The sequence below is a fragment of the Hemibagrus wyckioides genome, linkage group LG26, assembly GCF_019097595.1.
Source record: "Hemibagrus wyckioides isolate EC202008001 linkage group LG26, SWU_Hwy_1.0, whole genome shotgun sequence".
Lineage (NCBI taxonomy): Eukaryota > Metazoa > Chordata > Actinopteri > Siluriformes > Bagridae > Hemibagrus > Hemibagrus wyckioides.
In genome coordinates this window covers 2,282,960-2,303,839 of record NC_080735.1, presented here as the reverse complement: position 1 = coordinate 2,303,839, position 20,880 = coordinate 2,282,960, and the positions used below count along the sequence as shown (strand labels likewise).

The 20,880-nt window shown below is 40.0% G+C and overlaps 1 protein-coding gene across 2 annotated transcripts in view; it reads right to left on the bottom strand.

Annotated features, from left to right (window-relative positions):
- Positions 1–452: 452 nt before the first annotated feature.
- The window catches only part of si:dkeyp-9d4.3 (caskin-1), a 35,710-nt gene continuing 15,282 nt past the window's right edge, over positions 453–20,880 (bottom strand). The window contains exons 2-22 of one of the 2 annotated variants that reach the window (XM_058379834.1): positions 19,531–19,582; positions 17,903–18,000; positions 17,656–17,801; positions 16,989–17,084; positions 16,785–16,906; positions 14,762–14,870; positions 14,446–14,554; positions 13,943–14,037; positions 13,461–13,575; positions 10,719–10,958; positions 7,968–8,069; positions 6,796–6,977; positions 6,633–6,702; positions 6,401–6,510; positions 6,188–6,298; positions 5,936–6,037; positions 5,689–5,827; positions 4,804–5,591; positions 4,086–4,668; positions 3,116–3,860; positions 453–1,620 (exon numbers count right to left, since the gene is read on the bottom strand). In XM_058379834.1, coding sequence (XP_058235817.1) covers positions 1,524–1,620; positions 3,116–3,860; positions 4,086–4,668; positions 4,804–5,591; positions 5,689–5,827; positions 5,936–6,037; positions 6,188–6,298; positions 6,401–6,510; positions 6,633–6,702; positions 6,796–6,977; positions 7,968–8,069; positions 10,719–10,958; positions 13,461–13,575; positions 13,943–14,037; positions 14,446–14,554; positions 14,762–14,870; positions 16,785–16,906; positions 16,989–17,084; positions 17,656–17,801; positions 17,903–18,000; positions 19,531–19,582 — 4,211 coding nt within the window. In that variant the 3' untranslated portion in view covers positions 453–1,523. The remainder of the gene's footprint in view (positions 1,621–3,115; positions 3,861–4,085; positions 4,669–4,803; positions 5,592–5,688; positions 5,828–5,935; positions 6,038–6,187; positions 6,299–6,400; positions 6,511–6,632; positions 6,703–6,795; positions 6,978–7,967; positions 8,070–10,718; positions 10,959–13,460; positions 13,576–13,942; positions 14,038–14,445; positions 14,555–14,761; positions 14,871–16,784; positions 16,907–16,988; positions 17,085–17,655; positions 17,802–17,902; positions 18,001–19,530; positions 19,583–20,880) is intronic. The other variant, XM_058379835.1, reaches the window with a different exon arrangement.

Below are 20,880 nucleotides of genomic sequence, written 5' to 3'. Positions count from 1 at the left end.
ACTATTATCTTGACTGCAAGCTCTCTCCAATGGGCCAATGCATACGCAAAACATAAAAAAACTTGTGTCATCTCATTTTGCATCTTAAACACACACATACCCCAAGCCCTGCCCACACACACGCATACACACTCCCTAAACTCTTTGCCACACAAACAGACAAAGGACTGTATTCAGAGTTAAGTGTAGATTTAATATTGAAATTGACACTGCAGACATAACTGCAGAATTATGTGCTATTCAGAAGTTACATAAGAGTTATGCATATGGAACAGATTTTGGCTAAAACACAGGTTAAGATTTTTTAAGGACATTGGCTCTCATGACCTTGATTTAATATCTCGTTAAATTGTGCAAATTATTAACTGTCGGAGTATGACATAAAAAAGTTAAATGCTAAATAATAGGATGTCCCAGATCAGGTGCTATTCTATAAGCTGTTGAATAATGAGTGTTTTACTTTTTAGGTTTAAAAGTGGTGGTCTAGATGCTGTTGGTCTTAGGTGCTCTACTCAAGAAAAATCTGGCATCCTGAGATGCATGAACTACACACAGGTTATTTGAATCATCTGAATGGCGCAAACTGAGAAAACTAACTTAAACTGGTGCAGAACCCAACTCTGTAACTTTCCCAGCATGACTTTGGCACTCTGAATACGGCCCATAATGCTCGTTCACATTAATTGGGATCGAAGGGGTGCTTGTTGCATTCCAAATTCTACTCTGTAATCTATATGTCACATTTACACTATGTCACGCAGCATTTATAAATTATAAATTATAAATTACACTGCTCTATCTGCTGAAAATTGGGATTTGTCAATGCAGAAACTACACAATTAAACACATTCACGCACAAACAAATACAGTGACAACATAAGGATCACAACATCTCAGGTTTTTTTTTTGCTTTAAAATATGGATTCAAAGGGGAACCCATTAAATGGCTTGTCCTACTTTTTTTTAGCTACCAAGCAAAATTCCTCAATCTTTAGCATATTCTTCCTTTTTGTTTTCCCCGTGTTCCCCTTTGAAATCTGAGTTATCACCAAACCTCATAGCCAGCTTCACATTAAAGCACAAAAATGGTGATTCCAATTATTTCTGAAAAATGAATACACGAACGTCGATCGCCAGTGAAGAAAAGCCCAAACATAGTACACACAGAAACACACACACATACACTCTGACACATTGCTAGCATTTCTTGACCTTAACAATGTTTAAATAGTTTGTTAGCATTTATTTGTGCTTATCTCTGGAAGCAGCATGAGAGCGGTCCGTACATCCTGGCTCCAAAACCTTCACCAAACATGGATGTTTCAGGATTTCACATTTTAAACCCAAGATATCTGTCATCCAGAAGGTCCACAACTTTATAAACAAGTCCATGTTTATCATATCGTTTATTGTAATTCCCCTTGGATTAGCTTGATCATTAAAGCAAGGCTTTAAATAGATCTGGCGCTCAGATGAAGACTATGCTGTGCTTTTGTGTCTATGATTTATTTGTGCTTTTTTTTTCAATCCAGCATGGCATCCAACTGGTCAGCGAGATCATCAAACATGCTTCCAATGTCGTCGAGAATGTTGACTGTGCTTTTATTCTCCATTGTAGAACTGGAACACATGGGAGAAAAGGAAGAAGGTGGGATTTCTGATAAATACAGTACAATGCTAATTTGTTGGTCTTCAATATGTCTATGTCTTTTTATTTGAAAAACCTTTTTTATATATATATATATATATATATATATATATATATATATATATATATATATATATATATATAAATATATATATATGCATATACACAGTGTTGGGTAGGTTACTTTGGAAATGTAATAGGTTACAGATTACAAATTACCCTGTAATGTAATAAATTGTGACTTTTCAGTTACTTTATAAAAGTAAAGTAACTGATTACATTTGATTACTTTTTGATTACTTTTAAGTTTCTAACGGATATTTTCAACGAAATCATTTCCAAACATTTATCCCAGGCAGGGTTAACCTTACAGTAGAACTCAACTCTGTTTACTGTTAGAATTTTACATCTTTCATCATTTGAATTAAGATTATATTAATTTAATACTGTTTTAGGAATCAGATCTTTGCGTAGCTATGACAGGACACACTGGCAAGTAACAATGCCTTGAAAAAAAAACATAATCTGTAAAGAGTCATCATAATGTACGCTACAGCGCTAAAATAACTAAGTTATATTAGATCTGACACCAACACATTTACAAGGAGGAAAAATGTGAGCTATATATTTTCTGTCAAGGGTTCATAAATAGAAGTGTGCCTGGTAAAAGTAGCTAGCAGACAAGCTAATTTGTTCTGAATGTTTTGAATACAGGTCTTGAGTACACTATGAGCTCGATGAATGTGCTGGCGCGTTTTAGTGGATTAGTAGATACTGACTGGTTTAATCAGCATCTTGATATGCCACACCTGTGAGGTGGATGGATTACCTCGGCAAAGGAGAAGTGCTCACTAACACAGGTTTAGACAGATTTGTGAACAATATTTGAGAGAAATAGGCCTTTTGTGTACATAGAAAAAGTCTTAGATCTTTGAGTTCAGCTCATGAAAAATGGAGCAAAAACAAAAGTGTTGCGTTTATAATTTTGTTCAGTGTATTTGTGCCCTTATTGGATTTCAGGATGAAATTATTTTTAAATTTCCAGGACTGAAATGCATTTTTATCACTCGCCATGGTGGCAACTTTCGGACAGGTTGTAGTAGCCTAAAGCTTTCAGCGGCAATTGTGGATTAACGTAATTGGCAGACGCGCCGCAAATTCAAACCAGAGAACCAATCAAAAGCATCAGAATAGCACCACTTTAATAAACTCTAGCAACAAATTAATATCATTTAACATATCCTACATTTTCATAAGTAACTGTAATTTAATTACACATTTTTCTCAGTAACTGTAACGAGTTACTGTTACATTTATTTTGTAATTAAATTATGTAACGCCGTTACATGTAACTAGTTACTACTAGTTACTCCCCAACACTGCATATACATACATATACATGCATACATTTTAATTAGTATCAAAAAACATTTCATTTTTAATGATGAATAAAAAATTTATAAATACTTGTCTTCAGTCATGATCCTTTCCTCTACAACCTCCAGCGCTGCAGCTAAGGAAGCACTGGTCTCATCTAGCCTTAGCTGGTATATTTCTTCTTCCCCATGAAGTCTGGCTTCATCCAATCCTCTGGCAATTGGTGCCCCCTGTGGAATTTCCTCTGCAGTTACACAACCATCTTCTGTTGTGCTTTCAATTTCTCCCTCAATTGGCATCTGTCTGGCCACACCTACTTTCCTGCGCCTCATCAGCACCTGCCCTGACCCCTCTGTGACCCTTGTGACCTCATTAGAGGTTCCTATCTCTTGCCCCTTAACCACTGCTGCCTCCTTCCTCTGCCTTTTCCTCTCATCATCCTCACTGTGTTTTTCCACCTCTCGTGGCTCTGCCTCAAAAGGGCTGGGAATGTCCACTGACAGCCCTGCCATGGAGGATCTTGGAGGTTTGACCGGGGCAGATCCACTCCCGGGAGTAGAGGGAGTTTGTGGAGTTTGTGGGCTCTGAGCAGGAGATGTCAACGGTCGTGGGGACAAAGTGTGGGACTCTGCTGGTTTCGGAGTCGGGGTTGATGGACTCAGTACGGGATGTTCCTCTTGCTCAGAAAGAACAGTCGGGGAGAGTGGGTGTGTGTTTAGCTCACTGGGTGGGGTAAGTGTGTGTGTTGGCAGGGGCTTTATTTTGATTGGTTTAGGAAGTGTTGGAGGAGGGCTTGGCTTTGGAGACACAGCCGGTGGAACTTTTTTGACCTCCACTGCAGTGACAGAAACACCAGAGAAAAAATTTGGTTAATGTAATAATATATATTAACTATTCAAAATAATCATAAATAATGTTATGTACTTAAAGACAGTTATGTCCAGCAAAATATTTTAAAGTCTAGTATTGAACAAATTCACTATGACAGAATTTTGTCATTTTCAGCACATGCTTCAGACCAATTTTTCAAAACTGATTATCCATACTAATTTAGCAATACCTGTGCTGTGTTGGTTCTCCAGTCCTGGAAGTGGAACTCTCCTGGTTGGAGTGGGAGGCTCAAGCTTTCTGAGGCCCAAGGCTGGTTTGGGGGAAACTGGAGGCTTCAATGCTCGCCTAAAATCATCACTCATATCACTTTCCCTATACATATTTTCCACCTCTGATACGGGTCTTACACGAATAGCACCATCTGGTGCATTTGCAGCTACATCATCTATCTGAGATGGTGCTATGACCTTTGGCCGTCTTCTCACAGTGCTGGTTTCAGTGAGCTGGAACCTCTCACTGCCCACGTCGTGAGGTGTGCGGGGCCTCCTTAAGGTCGCTGTGGCATCTACACGTGACCATTCTTCTTGAGTGAGCATAGAGCGGGGTCGGGGCTCTGGAGTTCGCCTCACATGGAGATTTTCCACTGGTTCTTCAGTAAATGGCAGAAATTTAGTAACTTGTTGGGTGCCATCTTGCTGTGCAATGGGATTCTCATAATCAGTTATAGGGCCGCTGATTGTGCGACGTCGACACTGGATCTCTTCGTCTGAACTCAGAGTGTCACGGTTTCTTCTGAGAATGTCTGGGCTTGCCTGGAGAAATTTAAGATTTCATATTCACAATAATGTAACTGACTCATTATTAATATCAAGAACATGTTAACAAAAACATGAGGAAATGTAACAGGATGAGAATGTTTTTGTTTGATTTCATAAAAATGGTGTTACCTGTAAGTAATTCCTGCTACCACTTTTTGTCCTGCCCCCTAATGTGGACATTTCTAGCATGGCAGCAATGTCTCGAACGCTTCCACCTAAAACCCCTGATTCAGATGCAGGTCCACAGTCGCTACGGCGCCGTTCTCTGTATGTCACACTGAGAAACGAATCACACGGCTCGCCTTGGTTAACCCCGCCTTCATTTAGCAGGTTCCCTGTGGAGATGGAGGAGCAAGAGCGCTTTGGAGGTGTAGGGGGGCGTGTCTTCCTGCGAGGTCGTGTTGTGGCAAAGGACTGGCTACGGTTTACCCCTCCAACATCCAGGGAGGACGCTGTACGGTTACCCCCACCCACCATGGCATATTTCATGGATGAATCAGGGAAGGGTGGGTCTTTCCGTCTAGGTAAAGGAGGTGTGCCATCTTCATCTTCCTCAACTGTGCTTTCATGGGGAAGACAGAGCAACGGGACTGGGCGGGCTTGAGAATTTGAGTGAGGGGATGAACTTTTGACTTTAGTGGGTGTATGTGGTGGTGTGTGGGCTGGACTGTTGCACAAAGCAGGCTTTTTTAGAGGAGGTGGAGCATTTGCTCGTTGTATACCACGCCCCTGGGTGGTGTGCCGTGGAGAGCCATGTCCTTCAATTCCTCTGCGTGCCCTTGGTGCAGGGGTGGATTCTGGAGCAGCTTGTTGTTTTGAAGTTGTGCTTTCATTGGACTGCCTTTCCTTGCAAGTGTCCTCCTTTTTCAGAGGTTCTCCCAAACGGTTAACAGCTAACATTAACTTCTTCTGATGTCCTGCAGTGTAAAGGAATTGTTGTTACACTATTAATATGGTTAAATATATTAAAGAAATACTCCAATTTTATATCTATACATTCAGACTCTTCAGTACCCAGCTTGGTGATGCCAATCTCGTGCAAGTCCTCCAGGGTGATGTCACTGACAAAGTCCATGTTGTCGTAACCATTTTGGACAAGAGTCTGATAGTACTGACTAAGTCCAATCAGGGACAACCACTCTGCTAGGCTAGTCTACAGGAACATGAAGATGAGGAAGAAAGAGGCTGTGAAGTCTAACTATCTCCACAATGATTGACATGAAATTTAATTCATTCAATAACATTTTGCTAAAGGTCTTACTGGTTTCTCTTTAGGTATCCAGTCAGGAATGCAGAGTTTGCTAATCTCAGACAGCATCTTTTTCCTGTGTCCAGGTTTTGTCACCCCAATTGCTGTCAGATCCTGGAGTTCAAACATAATGAGATCAAATTTCTGTACAATGAATTCTATTTTATTCATTAACACTATACAGGTTTCTGTGATAAACATAATCAGAATTTATGACCCAAGTTCAAAAGATTCATTTGTACTTGAAAAAGTTTGTGTCAGTACCTCTGGTGTCATCCTACTGATGGTCTGAAGATCGTATCCAGCTGTAAGAAAGTTTGTTGTATAAAACTGTAGCTGAGCGCTAGTAAGCCATTCAGCCACGGCCTCTGAGCTCTACAACACAAATAATTCAGTTGTTCTTTATATACTTATTATTGTATGTGGAGACATTTGATTCCATGTTCTCATCATTTTCGACATACGACAGTGACTTGCCTTGCTTTCTGTTGCAGCACTATCTTTTCTCTGTAGTAAAGGATCAACAAATGTTTTTTTCTTTTCTGGACGTGGACCACCAGGTGCACTCTGGGTAAGTTGCGAAGAAGCTGGAGTACACAACAAAATGTTATTTCTACAACCCCAGTTTTTTTTTTTTTTTACAAAATCTTTTTATATCTGATGAATAAATGCAATGCTGGTTAATGGGTTGGACCCAAAAATAGGGTACCTGCACTGGGGTCCTGCTCCAGGAGATGTTCTTTTGCTTTGGCTGACTGAGACAATACTGTAGCCAGCAACTACAACACAAACACAAAATATTTTTTTAAATAAGAGAAACATTATTTCTGTGTAGATTTGCTACTAAAGGACTTGTAGTGTGTTTTTCGCACCTTTACCCCCTCTGCCTGTGCGTGTAGCCCAGGCACGTTAACGCCATGTGTGTTGAGCCCTGGGGAATGTGTTGGCGTGGTTGGGACAGGCACAGGGGAGCTGGCAAGATGAGCATTGGCATTGTCCACCGGACCACTGACTGAAGAGCGGCCACTGGTAAGGCTCCCTGTGCTGCCAGCACCTAGTGAACAAATAATGAATAAGTAACATGTAAGTTAAAAAAAAAAAAAATTGTCTCTGTTTTGCATTCTGCATTGGCTGCATGTAGATGAGCTGGTGGTTCAGTTGAAATAACTTATTTTGAAAATAAGTGTGTGCAGCAGTTACACATATGCTGGTCAACACAAGTCTTCTCTAGAAAAAAATGGCATAATCTATCCTGAATGAAGTACTCACCTTTTGAATAATGCTCATACTGCATATGTATGCATATATTGATTAGCCATGACATTAAAACACTGACAGGTGAAGTGAATAACACTGATTATCCTGTTACAATGACATCTGTCAAGGTATGTGATATATACAAGGCAGCAAGTGAACAGTCACTTCTCTGCATAGCCTCAGACCATTCAGAGTGCTCATGCTGACTCCTGTACACTGCTGAAAGTGCCTATAATGGGCTTGTGAGTATCTGAACTGAACCATGGAGAAACGGAAAAAGGTGATTGGTTTTTTTTTTTTCATATCATGTGGATGGCCAGTGACCTAGGGAAGAGATGGTGCCAGGATGCATTGTGGACACCTACCAAAACAATGTTACGCATGAATACCATGTACACCCCTTCATGGCAACGGTATTCAGTTCAGTGTGCTCTTTCAGCAGGATAATATGCCCTGCTACACTGCAAAACCTGTTCAGGAATGGTTTAAGGATCATGATTCAAGGTGCTGACTTGGCCTATAAATTCTCCAGATCTCAATCCAATCGAACATCTGTGTCAAGTGCTAAACAAACAAGTCTGATCTTTGCAGACTCCACCTCACAATTTACAGGACTTAAAGGATCTGCTGTGAATGTCTTGATGCCAGATACCACAGCACACCTTCAAAGGTCTTATGGAGTACATACCTCAACAGGCTCGAGCTCTTTTGGTGCAGAAGGGGGGCTTACACAATATTAGGCAGGTGGTTTTCATGTTATGATTGATCAGTGTACTCAAATCCATACCTGCTAAAGGTTTCCTCAGGACCCAGATCTCCTCACTGGAACTGCTTTGCTGCCCACTTAACGTCGGGGAGCCATGGGGGCTGGACACCGAACCTCGGGAACCTGAAACACATACGCAGACAAACACACACACACAGATTTCTACATATGCCTATATTCCACTGCAAAAAAAAAAATATATCTACACACAGAAAGCAGGGAATTATATTCAGGGAGCCAAAGAGCAAAATACACCTTTATAGATTAGAAAGTATTAGTAAAATAATACAAAATGTGCTTATTTGATATACACTACTCACAAAAAGTTAACAATATTTGGCTTTCGGGTGAAATTTCAGGATGCACCTAAAATGCACTATAACCTTTACAGGTGAACTTAATTTGACCTTCTCTACACTTCTGAATGCACATGTCCAACTGTTCAGTGTTTCAGTACTTTCTGCAGAACTTGCTGTTCTCTAACAAGGTGCTTAACGGCAAAATTCACAACTGGTGTTTGATCCATGAATCCACCAATAAATTTTCTGGTTCAATTAGAATTGGTATTTAAACAGTCCTCTTCATCATGCTGTTCACATTTTGACATCATGAGACCAAGACCACACCTAACAATTGATCAACAGTACCTCACCATTGTGAGGCTTCAAACAGGATGTTCTCAGAGGGAAGTGGCCACTGAGCTTAGAGTGTCACAGAGTGTCATCAGCAGGTTGCGACAGAGATACAGAGAGACTGGGAGAGTCACAGAAAGGCATAGAAGTGGACGCCCTTTGGGCACATCCCATGTTGATGACCGCTTCATTGTGAACAGTGCCCTGCGGAACCGGATGATGAATGCCACTCAACTCCAGGCACATTTAAGGGAGGTGAGAGACACCCAAGTGTCACGTCAGACCATTCGAAACCATTTACATCAGCATGGTCTGCGTGCTAGACGACCTGCATGGGTACATGACCACACCACCAGGCACAGGCATCGGGCCAGGGAGCATTCACGCTGGACGAGGGACCAGTGGGCCTCAGTGCTGTTCTCTGATGAAAGTCGATTCACGTTGAGCAGAAATGATGGCCGCCAACGATGTTGGAGATGTCAAGGAGAGCGCTATGCATCAGCCACTGTTGTGGTGGTGTTACAGTCTGGGCAGGTGCGTCCACTCAATACAGAACTGCCCTACATCTTGTGAATGGTACAGTGACAAGCCAGTACTACCTGAATAACATCATTAATCCAGTCATTGTGCCCCTGCATGAACAACACAGGCCTAATTTCATCTTCATAGACGACAATGCTCCAGCTCATCGAGGTCGCATCATTAGGGAACGGCTGCTGGAGGCTGGGGTACCTCAAATGGAGTGGCCTGCACTTTCTCCAGACCTGAATCCCATAGAAAACCTATGGGATCAGCCGAGTCGCCGTGTAGAGGCTCGTAACCCTGCACCCCAGAACCTCAATGACCTGAGGGCCGCCCTTCAAGAAGAGTGGAATGCCATGCCTCAGCAGACAATAAGTCGACTCGTGAACAGCATGAGACATCGTTGTGAAGCTGTAATTGATGGTCAAGGGCACATGACAAATTATTGAGACACTGAGATTTTTTGTTGTGGTATACCCACCACTGTTGTTGGCTTTTGTTTTCCAAGAAATTGTTTGAGATGAGGAAATCACCATTGCAGCTTCTACTTAAATGCCCTACTTTCATGATATAATATCACTGTAGCGTGAACATTCACCCAAAAGCCAAATATCCTTAACTTTTTGTGAGTAGTGTATATTTAAATAAAAAAAAAAATACATGACAAAACCTGCAACAATCAGTCTTTCTGTTTGACAAGTCTATTTGCACTGTATTTGCATAGAATTTCCTTCATTATTATCAAATAACACCATATAATGAATAGGTAACACACTCGAAACATGGCTTCAACTTAATCAGATCAGCTTTTGATCAACAGGTTTGGTGAGGAATGTTGTGGTCTTCTCTAGGAAACTATTTTCTGATTCATGAAATTCATAAAAAACAGTTCTTGGCAGGTGACTTCTCCTTCTAGACGTGATTATGAATCACATTAATGAATGCATCTGATCTAATGTGTGTTATGGGTTTTAAACCTCAGATGCTTTCTATACATCTCATTTTAATTCTGTTTACTGAAGCTGTATCTTGTGTATGATCTTAGATACGTTTAAGGTTTAAAAGACATTTTAAACAAGTCATTTTAAACAAACCCATTTTATTTCCATTTTTCAGGCCCAGAAATTAGTCACACCTCCCAGTCAGAACGATATTGCTCTTGCCTGTCATGGGGTAGATGGAGGTTTGTCAGTGTTTTCATTCCGATTCTAGTTTCATTGATTAACAAACTGAACAATTGCATAACAACATGTCATAACCTCACACCCATTTTTTGTCATTACAGATAATTTACAGATAAATGACTATTTTAAGCTCCACCCAACAAGGACTAATTGTGAAGTGGTGGCCATATTGTTTAAAGAAATCTAAAATTCTAAGTATTCTGATGAATGCTGATGCTGTCTAAATATCCCGAAATGTGAAGAGCAAAAAACAAAAAGTGGGGTTTGCATATTAGGCAAATTATCAGATTTTAATGAGAGTGGCTAAAAATCATCATGTTTATCTAAAGCAACTTATAAGTATTTTAAATTGATCTAATACATCAATTCATAAGCCTATACTGTATATGTGTGTGTGTGTGTGTGTGTGTGCACTCATGTGTGTGTGTTTGTACCTTTCGCTCTTTTCGGCCCCTCTGAGCGGGAGGAGGGCGGTTCGAACGCAAATGAGCTGCAGGTGGGTGTGTTATACCCGAATGAGGTGAACAGGGGCTGATGGGAAGAGATCAGGGAGGGAGGAGGGGGCAAAGAGGTCAGGGGAAGAGAGAGAATGTGGGAGTCACCGTTCACCATGGCAACTGAGCCAATTGCCGGCGGACGGATGTGTATCTTAAGATACTGCTGAGTAGAGGGTCCTGGGCACGACGGAAATAATAACACAAATGACACCAAAACACGACACGACACGACACAACACGACAGGGGAAGGAAACACAAAATAAAACATGTTCAAGAAAAAAAACAGCTAGCTCTAGGCACTAAACATTATAGATCCTAACAACTTATCAAATTAAAAGAGCTTCTTGAATAGCATGCAAGGAGGAAATCAAAAGGTTTGTGTGTGTACTGTTACAATAAAATGACACCATTCCAATGCAAAAGACTCACTTACAACAATCAACTATAAAGATATGTAGCGTCGCATGCCTCATAGGGTCATGTATGTACAGTGAAAGAGGAGGAAATGCGTGGACTTCTAAACTAAGGGATTTTTCACACCTATTTGTCCATTTTCTGAGCTTAAACAGAGCAAAATCCATACTTTTGGTTTCGAAACTGCATATAAGTCATTCTTTCATTTTCCTTTCACATTCCCTGTTGGCTGAGAAAGAGTCTTTTCTGTCTCCACTGAAAGGTTTCATCTCCTCATTTCTTTTTTTGGATCCCCAGATGTTTCCAAGCCAAGCGTATGATACAATCTCTCCAGTGAATCCTAGGTCTACCACAAGGTCTCCATCTAGATGGATGTGCCAGATACAGCTCTACCAAAAGCTAAACTGTGGGCATTCTTTTTATCCATAGCCCAGAAACCCAGAACCTCATTTCCATTGTCTCCATGCGAGAGTGAAGAGGCATGCTGTCAACACCAATTCATCCATTCCAACCACCACATTAACCTTAACCACAGAGAAGTACTCCAAAACACCGGAGAGTTCAGGCACTGCCTCCTATAATGAGGGCCTGGGCACTCCTCAAAATGCTCCTTCCATTATTCAACAATAGAGGTCAACGATCCCCAGCACATGCTTAGCAGAGCTTGTGCTTTCACAGCATTTCCAAACGCTTTCTATGCCTGAGCTTTCTATGAACCGAGAGCAGCAGCCCGTCTGGCTCCAGAAACAGAAGGTCCCACATGTGAGTATTACTTGGAAAGTGTCCTTCTTCAGCTTGATGGCTTCCCTCATCATTGGTATCCATTTGTATGTCCAAAGGTTATTGCAATGACAGGTACCAACTGCTTTTCAGCTACTTGTAGCTGCCTTTTGGTATACTGGAGAAATCTTTTTGTTGGTATAAGACAACTGGTGAGGCTCTGGCCGGTGCCCTGTAGGTTTAATCCAAGTCACCACCAATTGGTGATCAGTCGACAGATCTGCACATTCCTTTGCACAAGTGTCCACAAATATGGCTTCAAATTCGATGATGGTCCAAGGTGCTTCGGTATCACGTACAATTATGAGCAAGCTTATGTTCAAAAAAGTGTTTGTTATTGCTGATCCTTGGCCTGCATAGAAGTCCAATAACCTTTCACCCTTTGGGTCCATATCCTGGAGGCCTTTCCTCCCAATCACACCACTCCAAGTACAGAGCCATTTGACTCTGTATCCCGTCTGCAGGTACTGAACCAAATATGTCATGTATTTTGGGTTTCAGCATAGTTTTTGTAGATGCAAGCTGCTTAAGTGACCCATGAGGCAAAGACTGAGCTAAAGGACATAGCTGTAATGCTGCACAATTTCTCTTAACTTTTGCATCAACAAAGAGAAAGCATTTTCCATGGGTGATTTTGATCTTGTCACTCACTTGATAAAGGTTTATGTGATGATACATTTCTGACCATTGAATCAGAGTTTTTAACCTCATACACATGCCTCAGTTTGCTTTTTGGTTTTGTGCAGGAATCCAAAACAAACAGCAAAAAAAAACCAAAAGTACAAATCTCACTCTGATTCACACTCAGCAAACAGACTAATACCAGTAAAACCACACTAAATGAATTTGTCCTTTTACCTGACAGCAATCATGTGTCTGTGTGCATTATGTGATGTGTGTTTCTAGATGGAATGATGACATGAGTGGGAGGAAAAAGGAGAATGGAAATGAAGACACGACTGGATAGAAATGGACTCATCTTTTCACTCTTCATCATCTTTCGATTTCTCTCTCTCTCTCTCTCTCTCTCTCTCCTCCCGTCCGGCTGACCATTCTAATTAAAATCACTGTGTGGAAGTGCTGCACGCTCGAAGGTGGTGAGTGCACACACATACACACACATACACACACACACACACAAACAAACACACACACACTCACAGACACGCAAAAAGCTCTACTGTATCTTCCCACACCAAGATTCCCACTGATGTTTTATTTATTTATTTATTTATTTATTTATTTATTTATTTATTTATTTATTTTAAATAAATCTTTGGTATTAGTTTTGTTATTATCAGCTTAATCTATGTGTGGGACACACATAGGCAGCTCTTCCTCTCGTGTATACACACACACACACACACACACACACACATAAAGCACTGAGAGGTTGCGTGTAGCACATGGATGAGTTAGTTTGAACTAGGACAGCAGCGTAGGTCACATGACCATAATGGTCATGTGATTACACTGTGGCACACCTGCCCTCTTGATGACCTCCACCATGTTGGAGGGGAAGTATCCAACACGGTCATTTCCTGTGCGGTTGTCGTGAATACAGCCTTTCCAGCGGCCATCAGAGTGCTGTTCCAGGACCTGAGAATAAAACGCAAAAAAAAAGCTTTTGAAGTAATGAATGTGGAAGCCATTTTATTAAATTAACCCAGTGATTCATGTAAAAATATGAATTAGTACTATTCATTTATTCCAGTGCTCATATTCTCATATATTCATAAATCATCATAAGTCTTTTTATTGTTGAATGTGTTTTGTTTTTGTTTCATGTCTTCCTTTTTTTTAATGAACCCAAGTGGAGTAAATCCAGCAGATGGCAGTGTACACTGTGTTAAATCCATTCAGAAGCTTTTCTTGAATAACAGGCCATTTGCAGTCAGGTTTTAGTTAGCTTTTTTTCGCCCCTGAAAAGTGCTTGTCCTCCAAGTGTTGCACTCTGGGTAATTACCGTGATGATGTCGCCTGCTTTGATGTTCAGGCTCGTCAGGTCATAGTTGTTGCAGTAGTCTTTGAGTGCCCTCACCTGCATGGCTGCAGAGGCATCTGCATGTACACACAACATAATTTACTTGTCTCTGTGGCATAATGTCTAAATGTAGGCATGTTGTACATATAAAGAGCAAATTATTTAGTGGTCTCATATATTGATACTCATAGAATATACGGAGCCCTTACAGTTTCTTCGCTTGTCTATATGAGTGGACCATTAAAGGTTTAATGGTGTGCCTCTTATAGCACCATAGAGTTATTATTTCCTAGTGGTCAGAATGGGAACTGCAGAAAATGCTGATTGTGGCAGACTGGGGCAGGAATCATGCTCAGGGGAAGAGCAGCACTGCTTAAAATTTGCTTCTAGACTGTACAATGGATGGTATGCTGTTAACACTCAAGTAGGATAGAGTGATTGCTATTCTCTCTCTCTCTCTCTCTCTCTCTCTCTCTCTCTCATACCTCTCAGCATCTGTTTAATCTCTCGACTGGCTTGTGTCGTGGTGAACTGATTTACGATATCCAGTGCTGTCTGGCAGTACGTGTTCCTCACACTGGCACTAATGCCACTCTGAAACAAACAAACAAAAAGGATAATTTACCTTCAGAGTCGTAAATACCTTTTTGTTTATTATTTAAAATACAGCTTCTCATGTGGAATTTAATTAAAACACTTTTGTGCATATACTGCATACTGTGTATACTGTACACAAAGCATCATTTAATATCTGAAAAGTTTTTTTTTTTCGCATAACATACACAAAATGTGTATACTCACGTCTAGAAGGAGGCGAACGGCGTCGGTTTTCCCACAGAGTGCAGCCTCGTGCAGCGCCGTGCCAGATTTCGTCTGACGGTTTATGTCTATGCCAGCCTGGATTAGCAACCTGGAACACACACACACACACACAGAGAGAGAGAGAGCTCAGAGTTTATTCCCATATCTACTGCAAACACAGCGAGACTACGAGAGCATTTGCGCCTGCAGGCTATTGGAATGAAATCAAAGAATATTTCAAGAGATATTTGAACAATTCTAAAAATTATCCAGATCAAAACAGTGAGGATTTTATGCTTTGCCAATTTGTTACAAGGTGCATGATATTGTATCATTCTGTTTGATACGATCCGTTCTGTCTGCATAAAATAGATTTTTATCTTTAAATGCTGCTTATGTTACATCAGGTGTTGGAAAAGTAACTTTTAGCATTTCAGCTAAGCTTGCTGTTTTCACTCTAGCATACTAGCTGCTAGCATTTCTCAGCTGATATACTGTGTAGTGTGCGTATAGAGAGGAGATCGCATGGGACAAAAGCACTTTTGAGATACAGAGAACTGTGTGACACAAGACACAGCACATTGAAACCCACACAAGGGTTGCCAGGTGTGTATTATTTACACTTTCAATAGAATTGCTTGGAAGGATAAATACGGAAAACAGTACAGTGGTTCGAGTTGGTTCAAACTAGGCTCGATTTTTGTGGAAAAGTAATTGGGATGGATGTTTTTTGAACTGGCAACCCTGCACTCCAGTGAACACTCATCCAGAGAGCTAACATGTTCTGCGAATAGTCCTGGGTCCTGGGTTTACAGCACTGACGAGTCTTGTTAAGTCTTACTTTTTTTTATTTTTTTTTACAGCTGATGGATTGATGTCTGCTTGTTGAGCGCTATTTCAGTGTGATTGTCTAGCGTGAGCTTGTATAAGGGTCTTCCACTTTGAGTTAAGGTTTCTAGGTATGGGTTTATCATTCCTCTGCCCTTGCCTGGCTCAGCTGAGCGTGTTTATGATTTATTTAGAGCGCTATCTTGTACAAACCACTAATTAGCCAACATCCTATTTATAGAATGCCTTCATTTGTAACTGTGGCCTCTTTATATAGTCTAGTGACTCCGCTTGGATCCAACTGCTTTAAGATTTCTGTCCTTTATTCGTTCCTTTGAGCTATTCTACGTTTAATAAGAACGTTTGACGTCACGTCTTGTGAAGAACCTGCACAGTTCCACCTCCTTTATACAGGCGAATTCATTAAAGCTGCTGTGGATGTGTTCCGTTACTGATGCGTTGTTTATTGTTTATTTGGGCTTTAATCATAAATGTAAAACCAATGGACACTTCCATACATACTGTACATAGGAAAATAATCCATGACACAAAGGTGGATTTTATGTTATATCTATTAAAAATACAGCTTTTTTATCCCTTTATAGTTACATTTAATGCATGTGAGACATGTTAGTTCCTGTTCTCACTTACATTCTTGTTATAAAGCACTTATAACACTATAGGTTTCTATTTTCCTTTTTCTCTCTTCAAGTTAATAAGACAAAAAATACAGGATTTCTTTAATTGAGAAACTTGTAACTCAAACAAATTATACAAGTTGTTGTTGTAGTTTTTTGCTATTAGGATTCACTGTTACTATAGAAACGGTAGCATATTAGAACAAGCACATGGATATTAAAATTAATCAGCAGAATTGTGGTCTAGAATTCAGCCTTATTTCAATTAATTTACAGGAACCAAACTATTTATTAAAAATGTTTTATTTATTCAGACCTGCTTACATCTCCTGTTTTTAGAAAGACTAAAAACCTTTACCCTTCTGTCCTCACTAAACCCGTAACATCTGCCCATTCCGTCACATTACCGCAATTTTACATTTACTTTGTCCCTCATGGTGTCATTATCTCTTGATAACACGATTAAGTCCACTAGCCAGTGACGATGCTAGCCCGGTACATCTGCCGTCACAGCTGCAAGCGTTATAAAGTCCGGTTATTTAGCGCTCGGATCTCACTTGATGATGTCGATGTGTCCGTTTTTGGCGGCCAGGTGAAGTGGGCTGATGCCATTGGGATCCGACGGCTTCGGCTCCAGCATAGCAGCGCACATGTTGCTGTTCAGGAGTAGCTGCACCACCTACAACATACACACACACACACAAATCTTTTAGCTCGGCTAAGATGACCGCAAAAGTCAGAGTTAATTAAGAGAAACTGACCGAGACACGTCCAAATTCACAGGCCAGGTCCAGAGGGGTTTTTCCAGCGTGGTCTCTGATGCAGGGGTTGGACTGATGCTGCAACAACATCTCACTCTACAAGACAAACACCATCATTAACATGAAGGTAAACAACATAAGCATGCATTTTGTCACCAGTTTTTCAGTCGATGTTTACATGGGGTAAGTTCCTTGAGTCAGAATCCTCAGGAAATTCCCAAAACAGACAGAAAATATATTTTGTGGGCTGTTTTGGAAAAAGAGATAAACATGAGCACTTGTGGGAAATAATTTTTTATTTTTTTCCTGAATCTGTTGAACGTTTGAGGAAATATTTCAAAAGCAAGAGCCGACCTTAACTTAAATAACCGCAAAAGTATCTAAATAAGTAGGCAAACAATTAACTAAACCTAACAGGAGTCTAGAATACTGACAAATTAGATACATTGCTGCATGAGTAGAATTTCTATGGTTTATTTTAACAAAAAAATGGCTTCCGTACTCATCGATGAGCAGCTTATAAAACAGCACTTGATCCACAGCACAGCCTATAAATGTGTGTGAACCTTAAGTTTAAAAGTTAGATCATATTTACATGAGAAAAGTTCCTCGTGTTCAGACTTGTGTCATTTTAAATAATAACATATATGCGCTCCTGAGCACTCACTCCATCGTAATGGCCGTGTTGGGATGAGAGATGCAGTGGAATCTGTCCTTCATCCGATTGGCTGTTGACTGACGATCCCGCCTTCAGCAGCATTTTCATTGGCTCGCATTTTCCCTGCCAGGCAGCGTAGTGCAGCGGTCGCATCCCTGACCACAAAGAGCAGGAGAGGTCATGAATGTTAAGTAGAGGGAAGCAGACATCTGTGTGTGTGTGTGTGTGTGTGTGTGTGTAAATGTGTTACATTCACCCTTCTGATCTTTGATATCGACGACGGCTTGTGACTCCAGCAGCAGAGCGATCAGCTCCACATTACCATTCAACGCCGCATGGTGAAGGGCTGAGAACCTGCAACACAAACACACACAACTTTTTTTTCTTAAACAAATACACACACACACACAGCTTTGTTTGTTCTTTTTCTCTGTTCCCCAACTGACAAACTGAGTACCAGACTCTGACCTACTTCTATTAGTAACAAGTACACACACACACACACACACACACAGTACTTCATCCATTCTTTAACCCATTAACCAATTATTATGTAAGAAAGGTTTTTGTTTCCTCCAGAGGTTGACTACGTTCCTAAAACAGCACATCTCCAAACAACACACACTTTTTATCTGTGTATAGCTACGTTTAATGAGAAACTGTAAAAACTGTAAAAAGACAGTTACGCAGCACTGACACTGGAGACTCTGTCTATAAATATATACGAAACAGAGAACTCTAGTAGTCCCTGCTGTTGGGCTGTTGCTGTAGAAATGCTAACGCTAGAACAAGAGCATTAATATAAACCTCACCCCCAGAATTGCTGTTTGAGGAAATGTATATAATTTTGCACTAACTGTTTTTTTTGTTTTTTTTTACACTATTGCTTTCCAACCTTTTGTAAATGATTTAACATATTAAATTTAACATGTTTCATTCGGCATTGGTCTGAAAGCGAGATTGCACGCATCACTTCCTGCGCACATCCAGTTCTCAATAAGGAAATGTAATTTGCACATCAGCATTCAAGTGCTGAAGACCACTTCATTATCTCACACCTTTAAAAGAGGAAAGGTTTTAATACAGGCCCGCTAACGATGAGTTCAGCTACAGGCTCGGACATGCAGGACTGTTCAGAGCACAGGATTTTTTTCATTCTGATTAGGTCTTCGTAACAGAATAATGTATTAATATATGACGAGCATGAGGCCACTGGGTTTGTTTTTAACCCGTTGCCTGTTCCGTAAACAATATTACCTAGCTGTGATCAGGTGATCTCTAGGTGGTAAGGTATACTTATGAACTGAGGGGCAAGATGCCTTTATTATCACCACACATACATTACAGCACAGTGGAATTCTTTACTTTGCATACCCCAGCTAAGGACGTTGGGGTCGGAGCGCAGGGGCAGCTAAATGTAAATATAAACATTACTGGCGAATGTTTGGAGTTAACGGTAATAATACATGTTCCAAAGTTCTTGAGAATTAATTTCAGCATCCAAGCTACTAATATGCAATAACAGCTGACAAATTAAAGGGAAAACAGCTCTGATAGCTGTGTATTTATTTATTTATTTATTTATTTATTCAGTTGCCATACTTTGCCTCAGCTCATCCCATGAATCAACACTCTGTCCTTCTGATTGTTTGATATTTTACTTTGACACCTTTATACTATACTATCTCGATGGGTGTGGTCTTTTCTCGCATGACCCCGCCCCCTAAGCACATGGCACGATTTCTCACTGGTGATTAGATAGATGAATTGATGTAAAGAAAACTTAATTTTAAAACTGCTCGGAATACTTGTTACAGCTAAACTTGTTGTTTTTTTTTTTTTGTCCCCAGTTTGTGTGTCTGAACCATTTTTACCCGAACTTACCCGTCTGTGTCCTGAAAATTCACGTTGATCCGCTTGGCAGAACCCAGGAGCTCTGAATGACAGAAAGAGGGACAAAATAAAAGTAAGGCTTTGTAAATACTTCACAAGAGATTAGCATAATCTTTTTATTTCCACTAATACTTACGATGAATTATCTGTATTTAATTGATTTAACTGAATTCATCTGTTGGTTGTAAATAAACTGTGTGTTCTAGCGTGCGTACAGGACTGAATGATGAAGGACAAAAAATTCCAATATTGTATTGATCCTAAACCTAAAATGTAATAAAATACACACAATTATGATTACATGACCTTGATTAAGTATCTCATAGCTACAATTAACTCATTTAATTATCGCAAGCTATAAACACATAAAATGCTAGATAATATCATGTGCTGGATCGAGTACTATTTGAATTTTTTGGTGAAAAATGTATCTATGTAAAAAAAATAGCCTCTACTGAAGAAATATCTGGCAACCTCGGATGTGAGAATCAGGTGAAGGAGATTTTGAACGTAACCTGACCCTGAATATGCAGAAGCTGTGAAACCATTTAAACACCTACATAGATACTCAGACATATAAATGTATTTAAAAGCTTATACATCAGTGGCGGCTGATCAGTAGAGGGGACTGGGGTGCCGCCCCCTTAAAGTTAGCCAGAGAAGAATGCTACATTAACACGTGAAAAAAAATTATATATTTTAATAATGAAATAAAATCATTTAATCATACTATTCTACTGTTTGTCATATTATCATTTATTTAAAATAAAAAAAATTGTATTTTGTTAATTTGTGTGTGTGTGTGTGTGTGTGTGTGTGTGCGAGGTGCCGGATAAACGAGTGTGTATGTAGGTCCATAAACATTTGAAAAGCATCTGACTTGAGGCTGAGCTCTGATTGGCTTGTTTTAATTTTTTAGCACCAGCCACCACTGCTCATAGCTACAATTAATTGTATACAAGTAAATTAATTATAAAATAATTTCAATAAATGATCTATAAACTCATAAAATGTTAAATAATATCATGTGCTGGATCAAGTGCTATTTGAATAAAAAGGGGGAAAAATTTACACTATGTAAAAAATAACTTATACAGAAGAAATATCTGGCAACCTTAGATGTGAGAATGAGGTGAAGGTGATTTTGGACGTAATCTGACCCTGAATAGGCAGAAGCTTCGAAAGCATATAAACACCTATATTAGATTCTCAGACACAAAAATACATTTAAAAGCTTATATATTATAATAAATGTCAGGATTAGATGAGGGAGTCGTCACCAGAGGGCGCTAACATCACTTCACTGATTTGTGCAGAACCAGACAGCTGCCAGGTTGCTGC